Source organism: Mustela nivalis (genome assembly GCF_964662115.1).
Source record: "Mustela nivalis genome assembly, chromosome: 1".
NCBI classification, from domain to species: domain Eukaryota; kingdom Metazoa; phylum Chordata; class Mammalia; order Carnivora; family Mustelidae; genus Mustela; species Mustela nivalis.
In genome coordinates this window covers 15,177,394-15,192,278 of record NC_139020.1, presented here as the reverse complement: position 1 = coordinate 15,192,278, position 14,885 = coordinate 15,177,394, and the positions used below count along the sequence as shown (strand labels likewise).

The following is a 14,885-nucleotide window of genomic DNA, read 5'->3' as shown; positions in this document are numbered from 1 at the left end:
TAAAAACTCCCCCCTTACAGATTCAGTTTTAACGCTAACTCTGCTAAATTAAATATATTTAATTACAAATACATTAACATATGTAAACAAAACATTTTAAATTCATAAATATGTAAAATATTTTTCAGTTATACATTTAAAATATATATGAAAAATACTACAAAACCTAAGCTCTAGCTGTTAGCACTTGAAGAAAAGACGCTTTTAGAAAACATGTATTTCAACCTGTTTTATGGATGGAAAAATAATCACACACCCAGAGAAGCTTAATGATTAATCTCAAGACTCTCAGCTAGTCAGAGGAATGACAAATGATATGGGGTCCTACCAGATCCCTATAAAAGGTAAAAAGAAAAAAAAAATAATAATAATAATAATAATACTGTATGTCTTTTCAGGAAAGTAAATTCAATATTCATATTAACTTATGACAATGTAAATAAATCTTCTTTACTGAACTACTCTATTCATTAACATTATCATTCAGATGAACTTAAGAGATTCTCCAAAAGTGAACTACTTGTGTATATCCTGTCAAACTCTGACATTGTAGCTCAGTCCTTTCCTTTCACCTCTGCAACGCTTCTCTTGTGGCTTCCTTTTTCCAGCCCATAAACACAGGTCTTCAAGCTTCTGCCCTTGGATTTTTACCTTCAACACCACTATCCCAGTACCACACCTTCTCTATTAAATACCAACAGTCACTGAATTTTACAAATACCAGTTAAGGTATCTCTCTATCTCCATGCTGCCCTTCATGCACTGTTACTGTTTCTAGAATAGGCTCCACCTCTGTGTGATTCTTCCATAATTTATGATTCATACTATAACCAGAATCAGCTGGTACTTTTCCCATCTTCTACCAAATAATGCCCCAAATCCCAGAAAATATAACTTTTAAGGCCCTTCATTACCTTAGGTACCCATCCAGCTTTATTTTTCACTATACCTTCCCCACCTACTCCATATGTATTCATTCATTCATCCTTTCATTAAACAAATGAGCAGTATTCATGAGTCTGCGTTAGGCCAGGGACCATTCTGAATGCTATGAATACAGTCCGGAACAAAAGACAAAAATTCCTGACTTTACAGAGCTTCTATTCCCGTGGAGGAACATATAGACAATAAAAAATGTGTTAAGTGACAACTACTTAACACTTCCTGTCACATCCTCAACATTCATGCCTTCACACATGGTATTCCCCTAATTTATAGTCTTCCCTGCCCTACTGAACTGCTACCTAACTTGACAGATGCAGCATAAATGTCTCTTCCTCAAAAAAAAGTCTTCTCTTCCGGTGCACGGAGTTGTGTTCCCCGAGCAGGCTATCTATCCTTTTCCATAGCACTTGCCACACACTGTCCTCTATTACAGAGTAATGTTGTCTATAGTAGATGATAAGCTCCTTATGAGTAAGAATAATTACTAAACACCATATTCTCCCCTCAGCATTTAATACTTTGCACAAAGTAGGTGCCAAATAGATATCTGAATTGACATACTCTTTCCACAGCTACCGTGTGGTCAATGAAAGTTCTGCTAAATAGTAGCAAACTGAAAATATGATTTAGGAACAATTACTGAGAGAAACTTTCTTTTTGGCTGGACTCTAACTTTCATTTTTATCTTACAGATGACTTTAAATGACCTATTAAATGAATATATACTCTAAATTTAGAGCTTTTGTGTTTATCTAAATTATAAGAATTTAATAAAACAAATTATTTAAAAAACTTACAAGGCTGGTTCTTCTTCTTCATCTCCATATGACTTTAGATTATCCTGATCATATTGTGGTAATTCAGGCATCAATCTGCAGTCAGAATAAATGTCATATTATATTACATTAAACTGTTCACATGTTTAAGAGCAGAAAGACCAATACTCACTTTGTAATGAGTATATTTTTAAATGATTGTTTCCTGAAATAATCACCTGTGTCCAGGACTATCTACATGTAAACTGTGTATAGAGAACAGTGACCTAAATGATCCAAAATTTGGCATCCCTGTTACTAAAATGTATGGTTAAGTTTACTTTTTTTTTTAAATGACCAAGTTAAATATATATTCTATATATATATATTTTTTTGAACCATCACAACATTGATTCAATTGGAAGAATTCTTACTTGTATAGCATATGGTAAACAGCAATTTGCACAGGCCGAGCTCTGTAGAGGAGTAATGGGGCCAATGTATTTAACAAAGTCTGGAGATATTCTGGTAAGTTTGTTTTTTGGCCAGCAACCAATCTTGAAGGGAGTTTTTGACTCAACAGCTGGTCCTTTGGGATATATGTTAATGTTTCACACATGGGCTTCAGCATTGCATTCTGAAAGGATGTTTCAGATTTATCTTCACTTTCTTCTAATAAAAAAAGGAAAGAAACATGCACATCCCAAAACAAAGTGAATAATAGAACTTGACTGATTCACGGTCAAATGTCATTTAAGAAAATGAAATAAAAAACTGACAAATTAGTATTTTAATTTAATAGTCCTAGCTAGAAACCGTTTAATGTAATCTTAAACAGTAGTCATAACTTCTATTACCTCATCCTTAAAAAGAAGAGGAGTCTGAGTTATAAATAACCTCTTCAGGTTATCTGAATTACTACTATTTTAACTTGCAAGTCTTTGGATACTTTGCTAGTTTTCAATTTTTTGTCAGAAGCATATATGATGCTTCTCAGATGCCAAGCTTCCTCTCAGGTTTTTACTTTACTATTCTGTCCTGTTTGACTTAAGCAGCCGAAGTTTTTGTTTTGAATTTTTCAACTAGTCATTTGCAATGAATTCTACTTCGATTCCCCCTTCACTTGCCTGTAGCAGTCACCAAAAGAGGTAAAAGCAAACTGTGGATGCCTTGGGAAAAAAATTCTTTCCATTCACTGATTAGATTTACAGGGAGATTGCCAATGGTATCCGGAGTTGCAGAATCAAAAAAAGCACTGAGCTCACAGGCCAAATCACAGCTGACACAGGCAAACAGTTGTACAAGTGGAACAGAATACAATGCCTGATTTTCATTTGTTGTCTGAAGAAACAAAAATGAAACACGTAAGGAGACATCTGCCAGAACACACAAATCAAGGCACAACAAGAACACACAAATAAAGCTCTCAGTTCTCTAAATTTTAAAATAAAAAGCAGCTGAAGTGTAGAATCTCAGGAGACATTTATACATTTTACATTAAAATAACTTTTAAAAAATTAAACACTAAGAATTAGAATCAATCCATTTATTCTGAAATTCTATTTCTAAAACTATGAAAGAAAATATCAATTACCATTTACCAAGTGAAATATAGAAAAACATATTTATAATCTTCTCAGAAGCCCTACTAATTGGGCATTATTAAGTTATTTTAAAATAAGGACACTGGTGGTGTTTGGATGGCTTAGTCAGTTCAATGTTCAACTCTTAACAGGTTCGGGTAATGAGACTAAGCCTTGAGTCAGGCTCTGTACTTGGCAGGGAGCCTGCTTGAGATTCTCTCCTCTTCTCCCTTTGCACCTCTCCACTGCTCACACTCTCTCTATCTAAGATAAATAAAATCTTTTAAAAAAATAAAATAAGGACACTGAGGTTCAAGTAGATCAAGTCTGAACACCCTAAGCCACACAGCTAATAAAAACAAAGCAGAAATTCAGACCAATTCAATCCCAATGGTCTTCTGCCATTAGAGCCCACAAATATTATACTTGCTTTGTGTCATAAAGAGAACATTGATTCCCTCTGAATTTGTTTAGTCTTCAATGTATTCCTGACACAGTACATTTTAATAATTTAATTAAGAGCCAAAAAGATTAAAAAAACTGATCACAAAAGATAAGCCCTCCGATGGCTGTGCTAGAATATTATATTAAAATGAACTAAGGAGAGAACACTTTAATAGCAGAAGATTTGGCCACTGAATGATACTGGCAGACATCAAACCTCTATCACTTCAGTATTCTATAAAAATAGTAACTGGTGAGGAATACATCTATAAAGTGTTTCGATGTTCGCCAAAGAGCTAATTACAATAATGTCTTAAAAAGTAAGATCAGTAATTGGTTCTAGTATGCAGATATGCATGAAGACCTAAGAGAGGTGATGATATATCGGGTTAATTTACCTCCAACCAAGCCAACATGGAGCACATGATGAAGTCCCATTCACTCTCTGCCAAAGGAGATGAGCAGTATTTCAGAAACAGGGAAAGGAACCGGATTATTTCTATATTTACACCTAGTATCTCTGGACTTACTTCTGACAGATTACTGTGATAAGGACAAAAACAAAACATGGAAGAATCATATGGACATTCAATTAGAAATGATTTTATTTTAAATCTTATACACTTATAAAAGGCTGACTTAAATGTTTATTATCCTATTACTGTACAAAACTGTGACTATAAGGTACACAATCCGGATACACATTGTAATGGGGAGGGGGAGACCCAGTATAAAATATCACCTACCAACTGAAAAGAAAAACATCTTCATGATCTTTCTTCCAGGATATCAGAATTTTTAATATACCATGTAGTAGCTCCCCATCATCTATGCTTCTGGTTTGCAGGCAAGAATTGAAAATGGCAAGATGTCCAAAACCTCCTAAAGGAAAATTCAAAATGAAAATTAAAATGCACATACATATACACCCACACCTATCTATACACACTGACTTTAAACCAAAGTCTCGTCTTATAGATGCAGAAATTATTGCTTTGTTTCTGATAAAACAGGTTTTTGACAAAAAAATAGGGATGATCGCTCTCTTAAACCACGCTAATGTTAAAAAGGATTCTTTTCTTTCGATATGAAATTTGAATGAGGAAAAGCAATTCTAGGGCAAATCATTTAGCATTATAATTACTATAAATGGGAAAATTCAAGAAAAATCAATCACTATATAGAATGGTAAGCTACCAACTCATTTCTTGTATCATATTGTTAAATTGTGTGCAACAGACTAAAAAAAAAGAAAAGAAAGAAGGAAAGAAAGATAATGAAAAAAAAAAAAACTAGAAAAAAAATTGTATTACTACTATAAAAAATAGTCTATTTTGAAATAAGTCAAAAACCTTCTCCAAAAATGTCCTGGTTAAGAATTCTAAAAAGGACTTACATGAAAGAGTCAATAAATAAATGTGTAAGCTCACAGGGCAGAGACCTTGTCTCTGTACCAAGCACTTAACACAGAAAAGGGAGTGGCGGTGGGGGTGGGGAGTGGAGGTGCAGGTAGGGTGAGTAAATGAAATTGTGCTTTAACTAACCGTGCTGGGTTATTTTTGTTTTGTTTTTTATTCTTGGCTTCTTTAGTATAGGATTCATTCAGTATACCCACCTCTCAAATAAAAACAAACATAACATACAAAAAACATAGCTAGAATATAAAGTTAAATAAAGATGGAAAACAATATATTGTTCCATAATTCATACATTCACTCAATAGGCATACTCTGTCTGGAAAGCTCTCATAGACTCACTGCTCTTAAGAATCCTTGGTTCCTTCTTATTCTTCAAGGCTCAGCTTCAATATTGCCTCCACTCTGCATAATCCCCACATGCATGAAGTATAACCCTCTGCATTTCTCTGGTCTCAATTATCTTGTGCCTGTTGCCTTTACAGCACTAATGTTTGTCACTTATTTACTGTTATCTCCTCAAGAGAAAGTAAGCTCCACAAAGGAACCTTGTTTGTTTTACTTATCACTGTATACCTCCTCCTAGTACAATCTCTAAGATACAGACATTTATTTTGATTGACTAAATGAGTATGAATAAATAATACCAGGTGCACTGCTAGACGCTGGGGAAAGATGAGCAAAATCAAGTCCCTGAAGGGACTCATCCAGTAGTACTAGGAGACTTATAAACAAATTACAATATAATGTGGCAAAGAATGGGAGCCCAGAAAAGGAAACAACTATCTTCATCTAGGTTGAGTCAGAAGAGCGCTTGTAGGATCAAGCCCTGAGCTGGGCTCCACATTCGGTGGGAGTCTGCTTGGCTATTCTCTACCTCTGCCCCTTCCCCTACTTGCTCACTCACTCGAATAAATGAATAAATCTTACAAAAGGAAGGGAGGCGCTTCCCAAACCTGCTGTCTGAACTGGGATTTATCAAAGGAAGGAAGGAAGGGAGGGTGGGCTTCCCAAAGCTGTCGTCTCAACCAGGATTTACCAAAAGATAAACAAGTCTGAAAGAGTAGCAAAGAGGTACTCTAGCTAAGGCACAAAGTGGTAAAAAAGAATAGAAGAGGAGAGACATCACTAAGATGGCAATATAAGTTGTTCTTAACTTTGCTCCCCCTCACAAGAAAAACAACTAACAACTATTCAAGAACAAGATATCACTGAGACTCCTATAGGGGTGAGGCTGAAACACCCCCTTATCATCATTGAGACCAAGACAGAATGCAATAGGAAGGTAAGAGAAGCAGCTATACACTGACTGCACTGTCCCTCCCCTGGACAGGGCAGCACCATGTGGAGAAGTCCCCTCTGAGACTCTGGTTCCTTCAGTAGGAAAAGAGAGCCCAGATGGGAAACCAGCACACACCCCCATTATTGTGAGTCACTTTTGGGGAGCTCCTATTTTGATCTTACAGCACTGTGATTTCTGGGAAATTTCCAGGGCTCAGCCACTGGGCATCTGACTTTGTCAAAGAATGGATGAAGTGCTTTTAACAATCAGCACACGGATCTTGGAAGAGCAAGTTCATACTTGCAGTGCCCAGTAATAATCTCAACCAGTGGCTTTGCTTATATGGAGAACCTAGACTGGGGCACACTACTGACCAGTGAACACAGCACGGTGCAGACCTTCCTGATTCTGATCCTTAGAAGGGGAGTTGTGACAGCCCTAAAGCCCAGTTTACCCACTCCCAGGTAAGGAGCTGAGCCACACCCCCATCCACACAGACTGTGGAGCATCTTCCCGCCCCATGAGACCAGAAGGGCTGGAGAAAATTCCTGAAAGCTGTGTGACCCCATAGCACTCAAGCCAAGAGGCGGCTGAGCAGGTATAATCACTCCAGAGCAAAGTCAGTACCACACATTGGGGCTTCCCCTGCTTCACATGGGCAGAGTGATTAATTCACAGAAAAAGCTGAGGATCACTCCCAGCCCCTGCCCTCCCACCCAGGCAGGGGAGCTGAGACATAGCCCCACACATTGCGGAGAGTCTTCCAGGCCATCTGACCAGAAGGGCTAGCAAAAATTCCTGAAAGCTCTGCAGCACAATGGCACTACAACCAAGAGGCGGGCGGGCAGAGCTGATAGACTGCAGACCAAAGCTAGTGGCCCTCTTCAGTCAAGGAACTTGGGATGCAGTTCTACTTGAGTTTAGACAACAAAGAGCTTTACTGGTGTTAGACCTCCTTCTGCCACTGTGCCCAGGCAGGAAATCTAATTTGTAGGCCCACTCATCACCAAATACAACCTTTAGTCGGCCTGACCAGAGCACCTAACCAGAGCACACAGGAAGCTCCACAGTCCAACCAACAGCCCTGTGTCCAGTGGCTCTTGAATAATGAGCACAACCCATGGCTTCCCCCATTTGCAGAGCATCACCTGAAAAGGGAATTGTGCACACTCGTGCCAATTCTAGTCCCCAAACAATGAGCTGTACAGATTCTGGAATCCATCCTGCTTCCCTGCCAGGGCAGGGAAGCTAATTTGTAGACCAATCCACCAATGAATATAGTACCCAGTCCTAACTATCTACTGAGTCCAACCAGAGAACCCAGGCAACTGCAGAACCAAGCTAGCAGCCTTATCCAATGTTAGCCTTCCCCCACCACTCCACCCCACTTCCTCAGAACTCATTAGCCCAGAAACAGACTGTAACAAGGCCCTACTTGCACAAGAACATTACCAGCAGACACACCTAAAAACCCAAACAGAGCTGACCAGTAAAGAACTCTCTCTGCAAAACAAACCCATAAATTATTAACGTTTGGAAGAGAAGGACAATCAAACGTGCAGATACTAAAGTAAGGAATAAAGGATCACAAATAATCAGATAAATATGACATCATCAAAGGATAGTAAAACTCTAATAATTGATCCTAAAGACATGAAAATGTATAAACTGTCAGACAAAGAATTCAGAATAATTCTCTTAAAGAAGTTTGGCAAAGTACAAGAAAAGAAACTAAGCAAAATTAGGAACAATGCATGAACAAATTGAGAAGTTTGATAAGGAAACTGCAGCTATCAAAAAAAAAAAAATGGAAATCTTGGGAGTTGAAAAATATAGTAACTGAACTGAATTCAAACATTTCAAAAGTAGACTCAACCATGCAGAAGAATCAGAGACTTTGCGTATAGGACACTGGGGTAAAAGGAAAAAAAAAAAAAAGAAAGCCTATGGGAATTTTGGTATGCAATAAAAAAAAAAATTCACATTATGGTAATTCCAGGAGAAGAAAAAGGAACAGAAAGTATATTTAAAACAATCATGGTTGAAATGGACATCTAGATCCATAAGGCTAATTACATGGGAATAAACTGAACGTGAACAGAGCTACACTGAGTCATAATTAAACTGTCAAAAGTCAAAGATAAAGGAAGAATTTTAGGAGGAGCACAAGGGAAAAAATTTACACACATGGGAACCCCCATAAGAATATCAGCGAATTTCTCTACAGAAACTTTTCAAACCAGGAGAGAATGGGATGACATATTTAAATTTTTTTATTTTTTATAAACATATATTTTTATCCCCAGGGGTACAGGTCTGTGAATCACCAGGTTTACACACTTCACAGCACTCACCAAAGCACATACCCTCCCCAATGTCCATAATCCCACCCCCTTCTCCCAAACCCCCTCCTCCCAGCAACCCTCAGTTTGTTTTGTGAGATTAAGAGTCACGGGATGACATATTTAAAATAATGAAAGAGGGGCGCGTGGGTGGCTCAGTGGGTTAAAGCCTCTGCCTTCGGCTCGGGTCATGATCCCAGGGTCCTGGAATCGAGCCCCACATCCGGCTCTCTGCTCAGCAGGGAGCCTGCTTCCTCCTCTCTCTCTGCCTGCCTCTCTGCCTACTTGTGATCTCTGTCTGTCAAATAAATAAATAAAATCTTAAGAATAATAAAAAATAAATAAATAAAATAATAATGAAAGAATTCTATACCTGGCAAAGCTGTCCTTCAGAAATGCAGGAGGGATAAAAACTTTCCTGGGCAAAATAAAGCTAAGGCAGTTCATTACCACTAGGCTTACTTTACAAAAAATGCTAAAGCGAGTTTTTTGAGTGGAAATAAAAGAATACTAGTTAGCTACATAAAAATATAAAAAGGTATAAATCTCATTGGTAATGGTAAATATATAGTTGTAGTTGGCTTCTGCAATATGGTAATTATGGTATATAACTCACAACTCTAGTTCAAAGTTTTTAAAAAATATAGTAAAATTACGCATGCCTGGGAGGCTCAGTCAGTTAGGCCTCCGATTACTGATTTTGGCTCAGGTCATGATCTCAGGGTCATGAGCCCCACATCAGGCTCTGTGTTGAGCATGGAACTTGCTTTAAGATTCTCTCTCCTGCTTTCCCTCTGCCCACACCCTGCCACTCATGGGCATGTGTGCATGCACTTTCTCTCTCTTCAAAAATAAATAAATAAACTATATATTGTCTTAATATAGTAAAAATAGAGGTTCCTGGGTGACTCAGTTGGTTGGGCATCTGACTATTGGTTTCAACTTGGGTCATGGTTTCATGGGTAGTGGGACTGAGCCCTGCATCAAGCTCTAAGCTTAGCGAAGAGTCTGCTCAGGATTCTCTCCCTTTGCTCTTCCCCGCACTTGTAATCTTACTCTAAAATAAAATTTTAAAATCTTTTAAAAAATTAGTAAAAATAACCATAACTAAAAAGTTTGCTACTAATTATACAATATTTTAAAAATGTGAACTGCAACAACAATGGTAAATGAGGAATGACTCCAATTTAAAGTCATAAGCTGCATCAGTCCCTAACAAGAGAATCAGCTTATTCTTTGAAGCCAGCCATTGACTTTTTCCTCTATGAAAGTCTTAAATGGTATCCTTCAGTAGAAGGCTGTTTCATTTACATTGAAAACCTGTCATTAGAGTAGCCACTTTCATTAATTACCTTAGCTAGCTCTTCTGGATAACTGGATAGCTTATGTGTCAGGATTTACTGCTTCACCTTACACTGTTATGTTACAGAGATGGTGTCTTTCCTTAAACCTCATGAATCCACCTCTCCTAGCTTCAAACTTCTTTTCTGAAGCTTCTTCACCTCATTTAGCCTTCTTAGAACTGAAGAAAGTTAGGACCTACAGGGAATGTTGTAGCTGGCTTAACCTTCTATCGAAACCACTAAAACATCCACATCAGCAGTATGGCTGTTTTGCTTCCCTATCATTTATGTATTCAATGGAGAACAATTTTCATTTCCTTCAAGAACTTTTCCTTTGCACTCACAACTTAGCTGTTTGGCTTGACGGGTCTACCTTTCAAAACTATCTTCACTTTCAACATGACTTTCTCACCAAGCTTAATCATTTCTAGCCTTTGATTTAAAATGTGAGACATGTGACTGTTCCTTTTACTTGAACACACAGAGGCCACTGTAGGGTTATTAACTGGCCTGGACTATGCAAGCCCTAGGAGAGGGAGACAGACAGGGGAATGGCCAGTTGATAGAATAGTCAGAACACACCACAACTTATTAAGTTAGCTATCTTACATGGGCATAGCCTATGGCACCCCAAAACAATTACAACAGTAATATCAAAGATCACTGCTCACACATCACCAGAAAAAATAGAGTAATAATGAAAAAGTTTGAAATATTTTAATTACCAAAATATAAAAACCTGAAGTAAACAAGTGCTGTTGGAAAAATGGAGGTGACAAACTTCCTTGATGCAGGGTTACCATAAACTTCCAATTTATAAAAAGGAAAAAAACACCGTATCTGCAAAAGGCAATAAAATGTGATGTGTCTTTACTTAGACAAAACAGACTTTAAAAATGGTAAAAAGCAACAAAGATGGTTATAATATGATGAAAGTTCAGTATATCGAAAAGATATTATAATTGTAAATATTTATGCATTCAATATTGGAGCACCTAAATATGTAAAGCAAAAACGAACAGAGTTAAAAGGAGAAATAGTGATATAGTAATAGTTGGAAATTTTATACGGCATTTTCAACAATGAAGATAGATTATCCAAAAAATCCATAAGTAAACAGTGGACTTAAACATACTATAGATCAAATGGACCTAACAGATATAAACAGAAGAAAAGACTCCTATATCCTAACTAATATATATGTACTTACTAAAACAAAATTACATCTTATATTTCTATGTTGATAATATTTAGAACATTTATGCTTCCATTCTATCCAACAGCAGAATGTAGATTCCTCTCAAGCACACAAGGGCCACTTCATAAGATAAACCATAGACTAGACAAGAAAACAATCAGCAAATTCAAAAAACCTGAAATCATATCAGGTACTTTCTCTGACCATATTGGCCAGAAACTAGAAATCAGTAACAAGTGAAAAATTAAAAATTCACAAGGAAATTAAACTACACTCCCCTAAGCAACCAATGGATCAAAGAAGAAAATAAAGGGGAACTAAAACATTTTTGAGATAAACAAAAATGGAAACACAATATACCAGAACTTGTGGGATGCAGCAAATGCAATTCTAACAGGGAAGTTCACAGTAATAAATGCCTACACTAAGAAGCAAAAAAGATCCCCATATAAACTACCTAACTCTATGCCTTAAGGAACTAGCAAAAGAATAAAGTGAGCCTAAAGTCAGCAGAAGAAAGAAAAAAAGATTGGAGCAGAAATAAATTAAACAGAGAATAGATAATTTATTTTAAAAAGATTAAACAAAGAGATGATTTTTGAACAAAAATGACAAATCCTTATTTAGACTAACCAGGGGAATAAAAAAAGAGAAAGGACTATCAACAAAACTAAAAATGAAAAAGGAGAAATTACAACTGGTATCACCTGGTTAATTCAAAAGATCGTAAGAGGCTACTGTTGAACAACAATATGCCAACAAACTGGACAACCTCGGAGAAGCAGAAAAACTCTCGGAAACATACAATTTGCCAAGATTGACTCAGGAAGAAACAAAATCTGAATCACCAATGAAAAATCTAATGAAGAGGGACACCTGGGTGGCTCAGTTGGTTAAGCAGCTGCCTTCGGCTCAGGTCATGATCCCAGCGTCCTGGGATCGAGTCCCACATCAGGCTCCTTGCTCGGCAGGGAGACTGCTTCTCCCTCTGCCTCTGCCTGCCATTCTATCTGCCTGTGCTCGCTCTCTCCCCCCCTCTCTCTCTGATAAATAAATAAAATCTTTAAAAAAAAAAAAAAAAGAAAGAAAAGAAAAGAAAAAAAAAATCTAATGAAGGAAAACCCAGATCCAGATGGCTTGACTGGTAAATTTCACCAAATATTTAAAGAAGAACCAACATTAATCTTTCTTAAACTCTTCCAAAAAATTGAAGGGGAGGGAATACTCCCAAACTGCTTTTACAAGGCCAGCATTATCCTGATACCAAAACTAGAAAAAGAGACTACTAGAAAAGAAAACTACAGGCAAATGCCCTAATGAATATAGATGAAAAACTCAATAAGATACTAACAAACTGAATACAGCAGCACATTAAAAAGATCATTCACCATGACCAAGGGGGATTTATCCCTGGAATGCAAAGATGGTTCAATAAATGCAAATCAATGTGATGCATCACATTAATAAAATGAAAGAAAGGAATCATATGATCATCTCAGGACACACAGAGAAAAGCATCTGACAAAATTCAACATTCATTCATAATGAAAAATTTTTAACAGATTAGGTATAGAAATAACATATCACACTATAACAAAGTCCATAAATCACAAGCCTACAGCTAACATCATACTCAACGCTGAGAGGCTGAAAGCTTTTCCTCTAAGATTAGGAACAAGACAACAATGCCTGCTCTTATCATTCCTGTTCAACATAGTACTAGAAGTCCTACCTAAAACAACCAGGCAATAAATAGAAATAAAATGTACCAGAAATGGAAAGGAGGAAAGAAAATTGTCTCTTTTCAGATGACCTGATATAATATAAAGAAAAATCCTAAAGACTCAAGCAAAAAAGATCAGGGAATGTAGTCAAGTTGCAGGATACAAAATGAACATACAAAAATCAGTAACATTTCGGGGTGCCTGGGTGGCTCAGTGGGTTAAGCCTCTGCCTTTGGCTCAGGTCATGATCTCGGCTCCGTGGGGAGCCTGCTTCCTCCTCTCTGCCTGCCTCTCTGCCTACTTGTGATCTCTCTCTCTCTGTCAAATAAATAAATAAAATCTTCAAAAAAAAAAATCAGTAACATTTCTATACAACAGCAACAAATATTCTGAAAAAATAAAAAAAAGAAAGAAAGAAAGAAAGAAATCCTATTTACAATGGCATAAAAAACCCCTTAGGAATAAATGTAAGAAAATGAAAGATCTCTCTACATTGAAAGCTACAAGACATTAATGAAAGACATCAAAGACACAAATAAGATACAAATAAGTAAAAAGGTATTCCATGCCATGGATGGAAGAATATTGTTAAAAATATCGATACTACCAAAAGCCATCCATAGATTCAATGAAATCCCTATGTGAAATTCCACTGGCATTTTTTACAGAAGCAGAGAAAACACTCTTAAAATGTATAAAGAACCATGAAAGACCCTGAATAGCCAAAGAAATCCTGTGAAAGAACAAAGCAGGAAGTATCACACTTCCTGATGTCATGCTATACTCTAAAGCTATTACAGTCATCAAGACAGTATAATAGGGCAATAAACAGACAAATGACAAATGAAACAGAACTGAGAGCCCAAAATATGATCAATCAATATTTGACAAGAGATCCAAGAATACTAAATAGAGAAAGATAGTCCCTTCAATAAATGGTGCTGGGAAAATTGGTTATTCACATGTAAAATAATAAAACTGGCCCCATATCTTTTATCACTTACAAAAATTAACTAAAATCAATTAAAGATTTAAATATATAAAACTATGAAATTCCCAGAAGAAAACAGGAATAAAGCTCTTAACATGCACCTTGGTAATTAATTTTTGGATACGACTCCAAAAGCACAAGCAAAATAAAAAATAAACAAGTGGGACTACATCAGACTAAAAAGTTTCTGCACAGCAAAATAAATCATCAACAAAGTAAAAAGACAACCTACAGAATGGGAAAAATTTGCAAACCATATATCCAGTAAGGGATTAATATTCAAAATATATAAAGAATTCACACAGAACTTAACAGCAAAAAAACAATTAGCCCAATTTTAAAAAGGGTAAGGGGCCTGAATACACATTTTTCCAAAAAAAATTCTTAAGGCCAAATGATATATAAAGTGATGCTCAATGTCACTAGTCATTAGGGAAATGCAAATTAAAATCACAATGAGATATTATTTCACACTTATCAGAAGGGACATCATCAAAAAGATAAGAGATGTCAAATGCTGGCATGGCTATGAAGAAAATGGACCCCTTATGCTCTGTTGGTGAGACTGTAAAATGGCACAGCCACTATAGAAAATAGTATGGACGTCCTCAAAAAATTAAAACTACCATATGATCCAGTAATTCCATTTCTGAGAATATAGTTAAAGCTCATATAAGGTGGGGGGTGGGGCGCCAAGCCCCCATCCATGTACTTGAAAATCTGTACATAACTTCTAACTCCCCCAAAACTTCACTACTAACAGCCTACTGTTGACTGGAAGCCTTAACAATTGCACTGACATTAACACATATATATTAACTATATTCTTCTAATAAAGTAAGCTAGAAAAAAGAAAATGCCAA

General features: G+C 36.6%; 1 protein-coding gene across 3 annotated transcripts in view; it reads right to left on the bottom strand.

Annotated features, from left to right (window-relative positions):
• LTN1 (listerin E3 ubiquitin protein ligase 1) overlaps positions 1–14,885 on the bottom strand; it is a 69,482-nt gene that overhangs the window by 15,216 nt on the left and 39,381 nt on the right. The window contains exons 20-24 of one of the 3 annotated variants that reach the window (XM_082706394.1): positions 4,474–4,609; positions 4,126–4,270; positions 2,824–3,041; positions 2,135–2,365; positions 1,743–1,817 (exon numbers count right to left, since the gene is read on the bottom strand). In XM_082706394.1, coding sequence (XP_082562520.1) covers positions 1,743–1,817; positions 2,135–2,365; positions 2,824–3,041; positions 4,126–4,270; positions 4,474–4,609 — 805 coding nt within the window. Of the gene's footprint in view, positions 1–1,742; positions 1,818–2,134; positions 2,373–2,823; positions 3,042–4,125; positions 4,271–4,473; positions 4,610–14,885 lie in introns of all 3 variants that reach the window. The other 2 variants (XM_082706392.1, XM_082706393.1) reach the window with 2 other exon arrangements.